The 16,869-nt window shown below is 37.2% G+C and overlaps 1 protein-coding gene across 1 annotated transcript; it reads left to right on the forward strand.

Moving 5' to 3' along the window:
• The first annotated feature begins 2,005 nt into the window (after nucleotides 1-2,005).
• On the forward strand, nucleotides 2,006-15,939 carry LOC124288476. The gene is made up of 2 exons (XM_046724996.1): nucleotides 2,006-2,480; nucleotides 15,887-15,939. The coding sequence occupies exons 1-2, from the start codon at nucleotides 2,168-2,170 to the stop codon at nucleotides 15,937-15,939; spliced, it is 366 nt and encodes a 121-aa protein (XP_046580952.1). The 5' UTR covers nucleotides 2,006-2,167.
• Nucleotides 15,940-16,869: the final 930 nt, after the last annotated feature.

Consider the following 16,869-nt stretch of genomic DNA (forward strand, 5'->3'; position numbering starts at 1 on the left):
TAACTGCTCACCTGGATTACACTTTACAGACCACAGTTACTGCTCACCTCGAGTACACTTCACAGACCATAGTAACTGCTCACCTGGACTACACTTCACAGACCACAGTAACTGCTCACCTGGACTACACTTCACAGACCATAGTAACTGCTCACCGAGACTACACTTCACAGACCATAGTAACTGCTCACCAGGACTACACTTCACAGACCATAGTAACTGCTCACCAGGACTACACTTCACAGACCATAGTAACTGCTCACCGAGACTACACTTCACAGACCACGCTAACTACTCATTAACTACGATTCTCGGGTCAGCGATCTTAGTGGTTTATAACACTTTACATTTTCTACCTTGATACAAAATCTCCCATACACATAATTTGATGTATCCAGATTTAGTGCACTGGTTGCACACCTGATGACCTCGACACTGCACCCAGTTGTGTAGATAACAGTTCATAATTTCGTTACCAACGACTCGGAAAATTCTTCCCGGTTCAAAGTGCATAACTCGTACCCGCGAAATAACACGACCAGTTACGTGTTGATCTGCAGTCACTTTGTAGAATGCGTACACATGTTTAAACTTTCCACAGTATCGATATCACTGCAATTTATCAAAGTTCTTACCTCTCCCCTTTTTCGTTTCTCGTTTGACCTGTCAGATGATCCCAAATTACCGTACTTCCTCAATACAGTGTGTGTATGTATTATTCGGACACTTTCTACCCATTAACTGTATTCAGGACGATAATAATGACTGGATCCAGGGATTAGTGCAGCTTTACCGAAATGCATGCTCTGTAGATACAGAGGATTGGGTAAAGAGTGTCTGAAGAAATATTTGTGCTAGCGTTTATTCGAGGAAGTGCGGTATAAGATAATATCACTCTTCTGGGCTTTTATTCCCAGTGTTTGCACTTTATAAACTGAAGAGACTGTTCCGAAGTGCGTATCTTATACCGACACATGTTACAAGCTCCCGATACGCATATAGATAAAAGCGACAAAACCTCTCTACATCGTAAGAAATCACTGCTAAACGTAAGAGTCGATTGTCGATGTTATGAGGATGTGTTTGTTTGTTTATCTCATCAATATTGCTGCTGTATGACAGCTATCTGTAAATAAGATCAAAGATGTGCTTATGAATCACTATGAGACAGTGGCGATACCGGGAGTTCGAACAAAGGCGAGCGTTTCCTGCCCCACCGGTATCACCCGTCATAAATGCATACAAAGGCTAGTCAACATTAGTCACCTGAGAGAACGTTCGGGAACGTACGGTATAAGTCAAAAGGCGGAAGTGCATCAGAGATCACTTTCTGCCATTGTTGCTGATGTGTCAAGCTTTGAAATGCCCTTCACATGTCTAGCATAAACGTTTTTGAAACCTTTACTGAGATCCTGAATGTTGTAACGTTGATCGAACAACTTCTGAGCATGCGAGGTACAACGCTTGTATTTCACCATGGAAATAGTGTGTGCATTATCATGAAAATACATGTTTACCATACAGCCATCATCCGTTGTTGCTCTTCCGTGTCAGTTGGGTGAGAACCGGATCTAAATGTAGAACTCATTTACTAGAAACTAGAGCTTGAAGAAGTATGTAAATGTTGTTTCAAGAAGGAGTGAGTGAGGTGGGGTCTACGCCGCTTTGAACAATACTTTATGATATCACGGGGTGTCTGCTTAATGTTGGAGGTAATCCCGAAGTAATGCAGGTAACTAACATTTACAACTTGTTTCTTATAAGAGACCTTACTCTGTGAGAGTTGGTTCGAATCCCGTATGGGACTCGATCCAAAAGGTACTTGAATCTGTACTTAACTGAGAAAATGAAATCCCAAATTTGACAAATGTTACAACACTGTCTTAAATCTTTATTTACTTTGGTTACGAATGTCTGAAGAAGATAGTCAAGTGTCGAAATGACTATATATTTTACTTTTCAACCTGAAAATGTGTTTTTTTTAAGTTGAGTTTTCAAAGCAACGTTGCATACACCCAACTCACTCACTCACTTAAACTGACTACACGTCGTGTGTTATATATGATTCCCCAAACTCTCAATTTTAAATTCTATCATTGGAAATGATCCCCTTTCATTATCATACTGTCATTTTCACTTTTAATTCCACTGTTGCAGGTTCATCACAATGGCACGTGATAATTACGTTGAGGACCTCACCTTGAGGCTTCTTGAGCACATCCATGAGAAGGTGAAGGCCTCCGTCCGCCCTCAGGTCAACGTGGAAGAGACGGCCAAACAGTTAGAAAAGAACATTCGAAAAAAAATGGAAAAAGCCTTGAACAAGTCTCTGAATAATCTAGAAAGAAGGTTCTTCAAGTACGCAGAGTGTGTAGACGTCTCTGAAAACAGGCAGTTCAAACGGATCTCAAGGTTGATATCAAGGGCTGAGAACGACGTGGACGCCAACTTTAATGAAGGTCAAACACAAACGGGAATCGGTAAGTCATCCAACGACCATCGGATACTGTACAAGAAAAAAAATGGTGATTTCCAAAAATTTCCAATTTGGAAAGATGATATTTCCAAAAATTTCCAAAATTGGAAAGATGATATTTCCAAGGCTTGGAAATCTTTGGAAATTTAGGAAGGATTTTACCACTACTTCTTTCAGTTTCTCCTTTTCCCAAGGATCCCCGTGAGTGTATAGACTGTGTATTCGTCCTCCTATGAGTGTATTCGTCCTCCTATGCGATCAACTATAACCAGGGAGACTATAAGACGTTGTAGATTATTCCTGGTATAACTTCTCTCGTCTGCATCCTTGTTGTTCTAGGTGTCAAAAATTGGCATTAACTGTCATATTTGCCCTGATATGGCTAGCATTTTCCAAAATACAGTTTTAAGTGTATGGTTTACTTATTATCCACAAAAGCGCAAATAGTTTTTGACCTGTCACGGTTTGCATAAACACAAATTACATAGACCTACGTTACATCATTGATTAAATAAAAGTTTATTGTAGTAGAATACATTCTTTAATGGTACCCTCTAATTAACACCTGACACAAGGGATGGACCATTTAGGTGGTTTATCATTGCGAAATCAACAGTCAACAGACCATGAAATGTTGTTTTAAGACTGTGAGCGAATAGAGAGCAACCCGTTTGGGTTTGTGGTCAGAGACGGTGTTATGCAGTTGGTGTATTCACGAAATATCATGAACTTAATAATAGATAATTGGTTATATTGTCCACACACAGGCGGACTGGGGCAAAAAGAACCCAAATAAATCCCTTCTTAAAAACTTCATAGTGTAACTAATTAATTTGGTCATATACAATAAAAGGTGACTAAATGTTTAATTTTAGATAACGTTAAATAATTTCTAGAGAAACCACTACTCAAGTTCATATCACAGATGATTCCAGAGACAAATAGTTTATGAGATTCTAGTTTATGAAAAGCATTAAATTCCAAACAAGCCAATCTGTTCTCTAATGCTCGGGAATTATTACCACTTACATACCATAGTTTGAGATGTCGACTCAGGAAGCCGACCTTTCGATTCTTATAAGGCTCAGGACATTGACAAGGGGTACGCTTTAAAGTTTGGGTGTTATTTTAGCACATGGCTAATCTCATGTGACGTGTTATTACAAGCTGGTGGTTGATGGAAGTGAACACATCGCACACTGAAGCCGACCGTGTAAAAACATGATCAAAACAATCATATGGTAAACACATTTAACAAGGCACTGATCCAGAGCAATTTCCGCGCACTGGTTGTTGCTTTTGTTATTGCTTTTCTCCCCTGAGTACGCGGATGATATCCCAGTACTTTCGATTGGTTCGTGACCTTTGCTGCACAACACGCATGCGCAATTGATCGTATAGGTGTAGATTGATCAACAAAAATAAAATCTTTTTTACTCGATAATATTTCCATCATTTTGAAAATGAAATGAAAACACTTTGAAGTTTAATCATCTGCCAGTGGTAAAAAATGTCAGGACTGAAAAAAAACGAAGTCAATGTATGTCTATATATTTTGTCTTATAATCCTAATTATTATATTGCCATATTTGGCATGCATTTTGAAACTTAAGCATACGATTATACTTATAGCGTATTTATAACATGACTGTAATATCTAGACATTTTATAGAATGCAAACAAGAATCATATTTCACACACACCCTAGGTATGACCTAGTGTATGTTGTCTGTCTCATTACGGCGAAAACAAATGATTCTGTTGAATGCTACCACAAATGAATAAAAACAAAATGCAAATATTAGAAATAAAACCGACTAAAGTCTGCAACAATGTCAGGTTATTACCTTGTTCGAGGAATGTATCCATCAATATCCACATAGGTTAAGTCCCGATTTTGACAGCCTCAAATTTGGATATAGGAGCCAATAGAGCTTTGGTCTGGATGTGTATGCTGTTTGTCCCCTCTTCTGACAACAGTCCCATCTGCTATTGTAGTGACTGAGGCTGTTTTCAGGCACTAATATCTCCATATAATGGTACCATTCCTGCTGGCAGTTCGTCTCGTATTAGTTCGTATTAGTGTTGAAGAATTTTACTTGTTCTGTACTTCTCTCAGGTGATTGCATTAACATAACTACCCTTAATTGGTGCAGCTAGTTATCCCAGGTTTGAGAGCGAAACTTCGCGAATCAGTGACCAAGACGCTGTCAAAAATGGGACACTACCTCCACATAAAGGAACAATATGCCATTGATCTGCAGCTGACAAAGAATCCCGTTCCATGCCAAGTGTCTTTTAACAGTCTAATACCCGAAAAAGGGATACATCGATTCAGTTTTCACATTGGTGTATAATCTCATTGGTCAACTAATTGCATGATGTCCGCCATTCTTTAAAAAGGTAATCTAATTAGCCAATAATGAGCATTAAATCCACTTGTGTTTTTCTTGGTCATCTCCTCCCCACACTCCCCACCCACCCGTACCATTGTCTTGCTAATTAACATGGTCTGTGATCCTCTTACGCCTTAAATAAACAACTTGCCCGACTGGCAAAGAGGAACACCCCATCAACTTACTGGCGGTTAATACATTGAAGGAAAGATGTTGTTTTTACACAGGTACAGGGTACAGGACAGGGTGTAATCAGTATAGATTAGTAAATCTACATACATAAACATTACCTTTTGACAAATCCACTGTGCAAGAAAAAAGTAATTAATCAATCAGCGTGTTATCGGTTAATCCTTTGATCAATGTTTGTTTTGTATCTCAGCTGATAAATCGTCTTGCTGCAGTTCCATGAGCATATTACATAACATGTAATACATTTGTCACATCAGACCATCAATTCATTATGCTGAGTACATGTATTTACTCCAGACACAAGAAATGCGAAATGGGAACCTTTGGCGGGTAACCTGAGTGGTATTACCATCATACCTGTTATAAATGCATTAATTGACCATCAAGTGAATGATGACAAATAAGATGTGTAGGTTTATACCACCAAACACTCAGCTGGTTACAGCAAAGGGGATAGTAATCGCTGAATTGCATGCAATCTTAATTGTCTGAAAAAAGTTATGGGCCGACACTGTTTGGAGGATACGAACGGAATTTCATTGTTGCATAAGAAATACATATAAGCATTGGATGTGTACTGAAGTTAAAATTGTATATACCTAAGTACATTTTCATTTGTCATAAATATAATATGTAATAGACATCATATGTTTACATGGCATGATTAAATATCGAGGTAAAAAAACACAGAAATAAGATCAAATTGAAAAATTGGATCAGTCACTATGCCATCTATGCATTAAAAAATCCGAAAAGCATATACACTGCTGGTATACTTTATTGCAATCAGACAGGAACTACTGCGGGTATTCTCAAATACATGTAACAGCATCTGATGAGCATCCACCCTTTCTAATGTCCCGCTGTTTGGGTTGAAGAAATTTTGTCAAGGTGGCCAGAAGTCCAGTCCCTGTGTCCGTCACGGTCGAGGGAGCAGATACCGACAAGCTTGCAGTTTGGTTTGGTACTTAGACTGTTGGCGAGAAACATTAATCGCTCTGGATCAGTTCCCCTCTAATTACATGGGGATATATACATGTAATGAGAAGAAGCATGAAAGTGTACATTCGATTTCGAAATGGCTAATGCTCAACTTGAACATAAGTTTATTCCTACACCTCGTTGGTGCAATATGCCGAAGGCCAAAGACAACCCACGACGAAGAAATACCGATACCTTGAACGACATCTTCAAGAACTGAGACACCAGTTTCAAAATAAAATGGAATGTTAACTGTTAGACAGTTTGCTGATTCAGCGTCTCTTCTTTCACATCTTTAATATATTTATAATGTACTTATAAATGTGTATGTATATTTATAATTATGTAATATTTTGAAACATTTCATAATATGATGTAATACAACTATTTATATAAAAAATCCTGTAATATGTAGCATGTTGTAACATGATTAAATAAAATCTGTCCATATAGTCTCCCGTTACCACTCGTGGCTTACGCCTTCTATGTTTTTTATGTGTTTTATATTTCAATGTTTATATGCTGAGACTGAAATGAAACACTATCTTTATACATATATTTGGCTCGTTTTCTCATTAGGTGTGCTCTCATTCGCATAATCCGGAATATCCTCTTCTATCAACACGTAGGCCTATCATTGTCTCTATAATCCAATGTTAATTTGCTAACGGACGGGACATCAACGTTTCTCTTAACTCATCTGTTTGGACCAAAGGTCGATAGAGGGGAGTTTCCATGTATATTCTCACGCCGTTATCAAGATAACAGTTACCAGGTAAACAGAAGTATATATGCATAGTGACTAGCAGCAAATTAACACCAGGTGATTCAGCAAGTAACACATCGTTGGGGGCATGAGGAGAGTAAGATCAACAAGTCTAAATCCACTCCTTTGTCCAAGTGATGGAATCAATCAACATTCAATCAGCTTGTCTATCCTGAACGTTGTACATCGACATGCCGCTCCATGCAATAAACAGGGAGTTGTTATCACATAAGTGGTATGTTTCGTTGTGTATCCCCATACTGTTTACTGCAGTATAAGTGAAATCTGCTTCACTTTGCGAATGACCAATCTTTTGAAGTTGATTTAAGTTCTACTTAAGTAAACTGCTACCTAACAGATTAATCTCAGATTAAAACATCTCATTCCAAAGTCGTGTTTTCTATTTCAGGTACTAAGAAATACTGAATTTTTACATATTAGATATAAATCTATCGGTACCAGTTTGACGTGTCTGGTCATGAGTTAACTAACATAGTGATTATATATTTTTGACCATTACACGTGTCATTCACACGTCACACATGCCATTCTAATGTTCTCTGATCCATTTCATCATACAGCATTTATGTCATTCAATGTTTTGAAGCTCATATGAAAACATGAAAAATGTTACTGTTCCAGTTCCTTTTGAAGAGTGAAATTATTTTGTTCTTGGAGTGTTCCATCCAATATAGTCATTATGGTTACAATCGGCCTGATTTTAATTAATACCTATCAAGTTATAGATGTTATACACGCGTGCATGCACACACACACAAAACATCCGTAATTTGTGAATTCTGTTCGGACGATAAAGAAATATCTAATTTGATAAGAATCACTCTATAAATTATCAAAAATGTGGAACAAACTTCCGTATACTACCATTTCAGAAACAATGCGATATTGACCATGGAATAATGTTAACAATATGCAACCAACCCAATGTAATACAATACAATTTTCATCGCCTGTGCATACCACACTGTTGACGAATCTCTCAGGTGTGTTAGAGCGATAATCACATCGCGACATGATTAACAAACCTACAGCTCAGCAGATTTTAATAACTTACCTTTTTAATAAGAAAAACAAGATTTATGGATGTCTACTTCTTTATTGTGAATAACACGAAGTTTCGGAGCATATGCTTGCTCCTTCATCAGGTGAAAATCAGGTCACAGTAATGCATTCCACTTCTTAATGCCCATCAAAGATTTAACTTACTTCCAGAGACTTCTTTAAGAGGCATAAGGCCAAGGCAGTAGGCCTTGTTAATTGGTGACTCTTAACTGCCTTGACTCACTCATCAATCAACAAGGGGATTAGGTCCTGGGGCGTGCAAAGAACAATAATTTACCGTCACCCACCAGTTATCTCCCCTTGTGGACATTTCCAAAATTGTACATTTTTGGAAATCTCATATTTCCAAAATTGGAAACACTGTTCTTGAATATGTCATGCTTTTTGCATATTTCATGCAATTCGAACAGCAACTGTTTGACTGCGTTATTCCTTTTTTAACACATCCTTGCACTTTGCTATTGCTAGAAGACTCTGAAAATTTACTTAGGTAAATAGGTAAATACAGTTTTAGCACACAGCAAATGCTTATATGTATTTCTTTTGCAACAATGAAGTTCTGTCCGTATTCTCTAAATAGTGTCGGCCCATAGGTTTTCACATGCAATTAAAATTGCATGCAGTACAGCAATTAATACTCACTTGTTGTAACCCGTGTTAGGTGGTATAAACCTACACATGTCATTTGTCATCATTCACTTGATGGTCAGTTAATGAATTTATAACAGGTATAATTAGTGGTAACACCACTTAGATAACCCGACAAAGGTTCCCATTTTGCATTTCTTGTGTCTGGAGTAAATACTCAACAGTATAAACATCGATCAAAGGATTAACCCATACTTTTATCTTACACAGCGGATTTGTCAAAAGGTAGTGTTTATGTATGTACATTTACTAATCAATTCTAAATACACTCTGTCGTGTCTGTGTCTGCGTAAAACAACTTCCTTCTTTCAAAGGATTAACCGCCAAGACATTGATTCTCATTATTGGCTAACTAAATTACCTTTTTGTAAAGAATGGCGGAGATTATGCAATTAGTTCCCAGGTAAGCTATCTTGGGTGACCAATGCGACTATATACCAATGTGAAATACCTGAAACGATATATCACTTTCCATGAACATGTATTAGACTGTTAAAAGACACATCATTTGGAACAGCTGCAGGTGAATGGCATACGGCTCGTTTTTGTGGATATTGATGGATACATTCCTCGAACAAAGTAATAGCCTGACATCATTATAACTACCTGTTTTAGTTTTAATAATTGCATTTTGTTTTTATTCATTTGTCGCAGCATTCCACAGAATCCATGATTTCGTCGTGAAGTAATGAGACAGACAACATACAGTAGGGCGTGTGTGCGAATTATGATTTACAATGTCTAGATATTCAAGTTATAAGTAAAAGCAGATCACCTGATAATAAACTAATTAGGATTCTAAGACCAAATAGAAAGACGCACGTTGACTAGTATCTACATACTGGTGAGTGGACATTAACCATGGGAATGTAGCAAGATATTTATTGCGCAGTATGTCACTTCGGACCCCACCTCGCTTCCGAGGAAGAAATCGTTATGTTATAAGTTGTGTTATGCCAAATCCTGTTGGCCATGATTCCAATACATATTTAACTACGAGTAGAAAGTAGTTTTGCTTTTCTAACTTGATGAAAACAAACCATAATCTCATTAATTCCTTAACAGACTTTAGCCCGTCATGTTACGATTATTAAAAATGGCAGCGCACTGTCGCGAACATCCGCGAGTCTGAGAATAAATGCTATTTAGGTTTGTTTTCACCGAGTTACAAAATCAAAACTACTTTCTACTGGTAGTACAATATGTATTTGATTGATGTCCAATAGGATTTGCGTGACATATCTTATATCATAACAATTTCTCTCGAGGAAACGAGGTGGGTGTCAATATAACTCTACTTACAATATTATTGTCACTTCCACCACGACCTCGCTTCCGAGAAAGAAATCTTTATGCTTCAAGTTGTGTCATGGAAAATATGTTTGGTCATCAATCATATATATATATTGTACTACAAGTAGTAAGAAGTTTGATTCTTTAACTTCCGCGAAGCGATCTGGACAAATTTAAGATATCGTTCCAAGCTTCCACAACGCTTGTTTCGCACTCACAAACATAACTCATTTACTAAATGATTTAGCACGAACTGCGGGGTCCGGTGGAAATTAGTGCATGGTGACACCATCACTCGACCCCCAGGACGGCAACGCAACGATTGACAGCAACGCAACGATTCGTTTTGCTTTGAGTAAGTTTCGTTGTTCAGACCATCCTTTAATGTTGGAATAAGGGCGAAAAGTAAATATAAAACAACATGAGTGATTCTACCCTCTGTGCATTGTACTTCCCATTGAATCAGAGTACCAATTCTTTATTGAATGTTCATTTTACTGTGAACTGAGAAACAGCCTTCTCCCACAATACTACATAAATCATCCATGTGAAACATTGACAAAAAGAGCGAAGTTTTTGAATATAGAGTATAAGATTAAATTAGACATTGTACACGTTAGCATACAGCTTAATATTATATATGGCGCTGGATTGTATTTTCATCTTTATAATTGTAAAACGGGTCGGTGGCCCCTTGTACGAAATTAACTCTCACTGACTAGATATAAGTTTTTATGATGATACATATTTAAACTCAACGTGACAAATTCACTTTTCACCCACAACATTGAACACTTAAAATGTGTTCACTGCAATTTCAACTAGTCAAGTCGATAATCCTTTCGTTAACCCCTTAAACAATCATTACTAAAACAACACCAAACATCAAAGACTACCGCCAGTCGCCTTAACGACCCCATGAAACACTCATGCCGCCCCATGCCACTATTGCAATTAGCCCATGCAGAACAATAATTTACCATCACCCACCAGTTATCTCCCCTTGCGGATATTTCCAAGATTGGAAATTTTTGGAAACATCATCTTTCCAAAATTGGAAAGTCTTGGAAACATCATCTTTCCAAAATTGGAAATGTCTTGGAAACATCATCTTTCCAAGACATTTCCAAGCTTGGAAAGATGGATTTTTTTCCAGTGCTGTATATTCTACTGGAACGCGTCACAGGCTGGGGTTGTACAAAACAATTAGGATCGTTAACGATTGTCACAGAAAGTGACGATCACCTTAGCACTAAGATCCTTTTGCACCGTACAGCGTGAGAGTGTCCACTCTACGTGACATACTGTCAGGGTGAGAGAGAATACCTTGCTGACCCGGGTTGAGACCCATTGTCCCGGGTTGAGACCGATTGTCCCGGGGTGAGACCGATTGCCCCGGGCGGAGGGGGGTGGGTGGGGGTGAGTGGCGGTGAGAGCGATTGCCCCGGGATGAGAGCGATTGTCCCGGGGTGAGAGGGATTGTCCTTCAAGCGTCCAACCTACGTTAGTTAATGTGCTTGGGTTAGGTAATACGCTGTTTTCTTTCAATAACCCCTATCCTGCTTGACGCATTCCAGTTTCCTTGGGATTCCCAGAAATAAGAGCCAACAGTTTGTCAGCTTGTGGAACAGAGCCCTTGTTAGATATTAGATGTTCCTACGTAAATTCCGATAACAGATGACGAACCTTAAACATTTCTGCTGAGAGAAATAGGCTACATGGTTATTTATTGAGGCGATTGCAGCCATTAGAGCATGGTCATTAATTTAGGGCTACGCAGCTGACAATTTATCGCGTTGCCACAGCGTTATGCTTTCGTTGTTACAACGTTATTCTGTGGACTTCCATTGACGTTGTCAGAACGTTGTGGCCTGACGTTGTGATACGTCATTTTTACGTCGCCGCAAGGTTTAAGTTATTTGATACCAACGTATTTTACGTTGTCTTTACGTTCTATTAACGTTAATGGTCGAACACTTTCCCCAGTAGTGAACAGTACGTAAGAAACAAAGCAGAAGTTCACTTCAGTGTTTATCCGTCAATTTGCACGTTGTTTTGGTCGTGTGTTTTCTGAACCTGTAGCTGAATAGTGAAGAAAGAATCTGAAAGTGAAACGTTTTACAGAAAACTCTATCGTGACACCAAGTTATAAGAAACGTTGTTTTAACATTGTGAGGAACCCAAAGCATAACGTTTTCCCAACGTAAATGTGCAACGTTGTTATTACGTTGTGACATAACGTTATAAAATGACGTAATCAGTCATTTTCAGTATAAGTGCTCAATTCCTAAAAACTCACGTCGTCGCCATATACAATACATTTCCCGGTGAATGCTTGATTAAAACGTTACAATTAAGATTGATTTAATTTAAAGTCCAAGATGGAACATAATAATGATCGTTAGTGGCATACTTTGCAATCCATACTTGTGAGCAATGACCCAGCTAAGAAGGAACTTGTGAAAATAGGAATGTCGCCAACATGAGATGGTATATCGACTACGTTAGTGAGATGACATGCTGAGTTGTGGAAGCACAAAATCAATTTAGACAACTGTTAAGCGTTTTCCTAAATTTCTTTAAAAAATGAAATGTTCTCTGTCGCTGTTTTCATGTATTCTACGTTATGGACTAAAATTCAGCTGAAATTCAGCTCGAACTTGCAGTGAACATCTGTATTATCGCATAGTTAGTGTTTTTATTTGTTGAATAAAAGAAAAATATAACGCTTCATATCATATGGCGTCTTTATATACTTAAGTTTAACAACTTTCTATTTATATATAACCGTATGGTTAAGGATGTATTTTACGTCATGACCTTTTCTGGCAAAATGAAGAAAATAACACGCGTCAAATCATACTATGGGTTGGTTAGGTGCTAAGGATGCCACCAAATGGACAATTCTGCCAAGTCATGACAAAGATATCGGTTGGCTACCAGCGAACATCGTCATTGTATTTTACTTTATGTATTTTACGTTATGCAATTATCGTCTATACATGATCAGCTATATACATTATATAAGGGGGTTAACTTGCCAAATATAGGTTGTTACATACATAAGTGAGTTAGCGCACTTGACAATTCGATTGTACGATACGATGTTCATGTGATGAATGATGGTATAATGTAATATGAACCTGGAAATTTGAGGAAATCTTTAAAGCTGTGTAAACGTTACATTTGCAATTTGCCGTTACCGACAAAGAGTGTTACCGGTGGGAAGTTACTTAGGTGTAGTCTATGCTAAAAGATAGTGGCGTGTAAGACCAAATGTTTCTTCAACGAACATAAATGTTTTCTATAACGTAAAATACAATATTCATAGCGTAATATACAATCAAACCTACTATCGTCCTTATTAGATATTATACTACGGACTACGGGCGATGTTTAGGACAGTGAATTTTATTCGAATACAATTCGAAAAGTTTACACATTTAATTGTTTAAACGACAGGTATAATATACCAATTCTCAGTTGCAGGAATCCGAGGCGATATCCATGGACAACTGCTGAAGCAATGTTTATATGACCTTGTGGGCAAATTGGATCTTTTAGGAACTCAGCTCCTTGACATTCTACTTGGAAAACACATAATGTCGGACTCTGACGACAGGAGCATTCGAGAAAAGACATCTAGTCGTGCGAGGAATATCGAATTTGTGGATATTATATGTCACAAATTATCTCCAGATGAATTCAATGAGACCTTCCTTCCAGCACTTGAGATAGATCATCCACACTTGTTTACTATATTGGTAGAAAAATTGTCCGAAATAGAAGAGAGCTATGAAGAAAAACAGTGCTTATCGTGCAGTGTAAGAAGTAATGTACAGGTAAGTATAGATTTATATTTAACTTAGAGTAAAAGTTACAGGGTATACCCTACCTCTGTTACATTGCCATCATGGTAATAATCAGTCATTGTATAAAATACTAGGAATCCTTATTAATGAGCTTACGCCATAAAGCAGCTTTACAGTTAATACTTAACAATTTACAACACGACAAAAAATAATAAATCATTTTGACTTAATTCGACTAATTAATGGTGCAATAGAGTGCTATTCAAAAATCTCGCGAAAAACAATTTGTCTTTTAAATGTTACTTTTCCTCAAAATACATATTTCATTTTAATGTTTTGGAGTTATAAATGAATAAAGTATGTTTAAAGTATCTTACGCGGTGAATGCTTGATTAAAACGTTACAATTAAGATTGATTTAATTTAAAGTCCAAGATGGAACATAATAATGATCGTTAGTGGCATACTTTGCAATCCATACTTGTGAGCAATGACCCAGCTAAGAAGGAACTTGTGAAAATAGGAATGTCGCCAACATGAGATGGTATATCGACTACGTTAGTGAGATGACATGCTGAGTTGTGGAAGCACAAAATCAATTTAGACAACTGTTAAGCGTTTTCCTAAATTTCTTTAAAAAATGAAATGTTCTCTGTCGCTGTTTTCATGTATTCTACGTTATGGACTAAAATTCAGCTGAAATTCAGCTCGAACTTGCAGTGAACATCTGTATTATCGCATAGTTAGTGTTTTTATTTGTTGAATAAAAGAAAAATATAACGCTTCATATCATATGGCGTCTTTATATACTTAAGTTTAACAACTTTCTATTTATATATAACCGTATGGTTAAGGATGTATTTTACGTCATGACCTTTTCTGGCAAAATGAAGAAAATAACACGCGTCAAATCATACTATGGGTTAGTTAGGTGCTAAGATACCACAAATAGACAATTCTGCCTTAAGTCATGGCGCAAAAGATATCGGTTGGCTACCAGCGAACATCGTCATTGTATTTTACTTTATGTATTTTTACGTTGTGCAATTATCGTCTATACATGATCGGCTATATACGTATATATAAGGGGTTAACTTGCCAAATATAGGTTGTTACATACATAAGTGAGTTAGCGCCTTGACGAATTCGGTTGTACGATACGATGTTCATGTGATGAATGATGGTATAATGTAATATGAACCTGCAGAAATTTGAAATCTTTAAAACAATGTAAACGTTACATTTACAATTTGCCATTTACCGACAAGAGTGTTACCGGTGGGAAGTTGCTTGAAATTGTAGTCTATGCTAAAGATAGTGGCGTGTAAGACCAAATGTTTCTTCAACGAACGCCAATGTTTTCTATAACGTAAAATACAATATTCATAGCGTAATATACAATCAAACCTACTATAAGTCGCTTAGTAGATGTTATACTACGGACTACGGGCGATGTTTAGGACAGTGAGTTTTATTCGAATACTGAATTCGAAAAGTTTACATTTAATTGTTTAAACGGCAGGTATAATATATTTGAATAAAATAATAAATTGGGTACTAACACCATGATAGCAAGAAATTACAGTGTACGTTTGAATTAGATCTTAAAAATTCATAATCGCTGTACATGTATACAAATACGTGACCTTTGCACCATGCAACTTACAACCTCTTATTCCAACTTTCGGATTTTTCGAAAACGCATTTGCAATTGTGCTTACATTGAGAATGAGTGAATATTACCAATAAACGTTGTGACACAACGTTATAAAAATAGCGTTATACTAATGTTGTGTCATGACGTTATTAATCGTTGCCAAACGCTGCGTGTAAACGAACCTGTAAAGAAACATTGGCCATTTGGAAAAAGGGTCATGATTTGATGAATAACATCATGGATACCAATATACTTGATGCGCTTGGAAAGTATTAAATGAGTGCCGTCGGCCTCCATTCGCTACATTTAGCGTTAGAACATTGAGTGCTAGTTACTCCGAACTGCTAACTGCTACACCCAAATGGCTCCAGGGTATGATTTGTTTACTCCTGGTCATCCCTCGTAGGTGTGACATTTTACCTAACGGTTATTCCGTCTTCATCCGGTCTGCTGTTGAACTTATCATAAAGTGATTTGATTATTCAGGTTGTCAACGACCGAGTATTAAGATGTTTTACAAGCTCTAAAGTTTGTGTTTCACATATGTTTGAAGATGAAACCAGAATTATATTCTCAGGTCCAGTTGCAGGAAGAGCATCCGGCCATGGACAACTGCTGCCCACGCGTCAAACTTAATATTATATGTGGCTGACCTTATTGGGCAAGTGGATCTTTTAGGAACTCCAGCTCCTTGACATTCTACGTTTACTTAAACACATAATGTCGGACTCTGACGACAGGACATTCGGCTGAGAAGAAAAGACATCTGAAAGCATAATTGAGGAATATCGAAGTGCTGGATATTATATGTCTGTAGTGGAGTAAAATTATCTCCAGATGAGAGTTAATGAGACCTTCGCTTTTAGCACTTGAGATAGATCATCCGCACTTGTTTATGCATTTGCTTTGTTGATGAAAAATTGTCCGGAAATCGAAGAGAACTAATTTTTCAACGAGTTCTTATGGTGCAGTGTAAGTAATGTACAGGTAAGTGAATGGGTTATAAATCTTCATTTAACTTAAGAGTAAGAAAGTTACAGGGTAAAACATACCCTACCTCTGTTACATTATCGCCTTAGTGTTAATAATCAGTCATTGTTGTCGCAAATAACTAGGAATCCTTTTATTAATGAGCTTATCGCCATAAAGCAGCTTAGTATTTTTACGTACGCCTGTACGGTAATAACAACAATTCAACCGTCTGGCTTACGATTAAAATAATAAACTCATTTGTTGACAGCAATTCGACTAATTAATGAATTTTTCCCGAAATAGACAATAGAGTGCTATTTGGCGCATCAAAATCTCACTGAAAAACGAATAATTGTCTTTCAAATATTTATCAGCGCTTTTTCATCAAAATACATGTTCAGCATGATTATTCATTTTTAATGCACACAATTTCAGGTAATGTTTTGGAGGCTAAATGAATGAAAGTATGTTTATGTTATTGATATCTTGACAAACAAAATTTATGGGCGAAAATATTGCCTGAGCCTGCAACGGACTATTTACCCAGTGAATCCAAAATACATTGATTCTGAGCCATGCCCGGTAATGAAAACT

The sequence above is a fragment of the Haliotis rubra genome, unplaced genomic scaffold (genome assembly GCF_003918875.1).
Source record: "Haliotis rubra isolate DU_JTF1 unplaced genomic scaffold, ASM391887v1 Scf419, whole genome shotgun sequence".
Lineage (NCBI taxonomy): Eukaryota > Metazoa > Mollusca > Gastropoda > Lepetellida > Haliotidae > Haliotis > Haliotis rubra.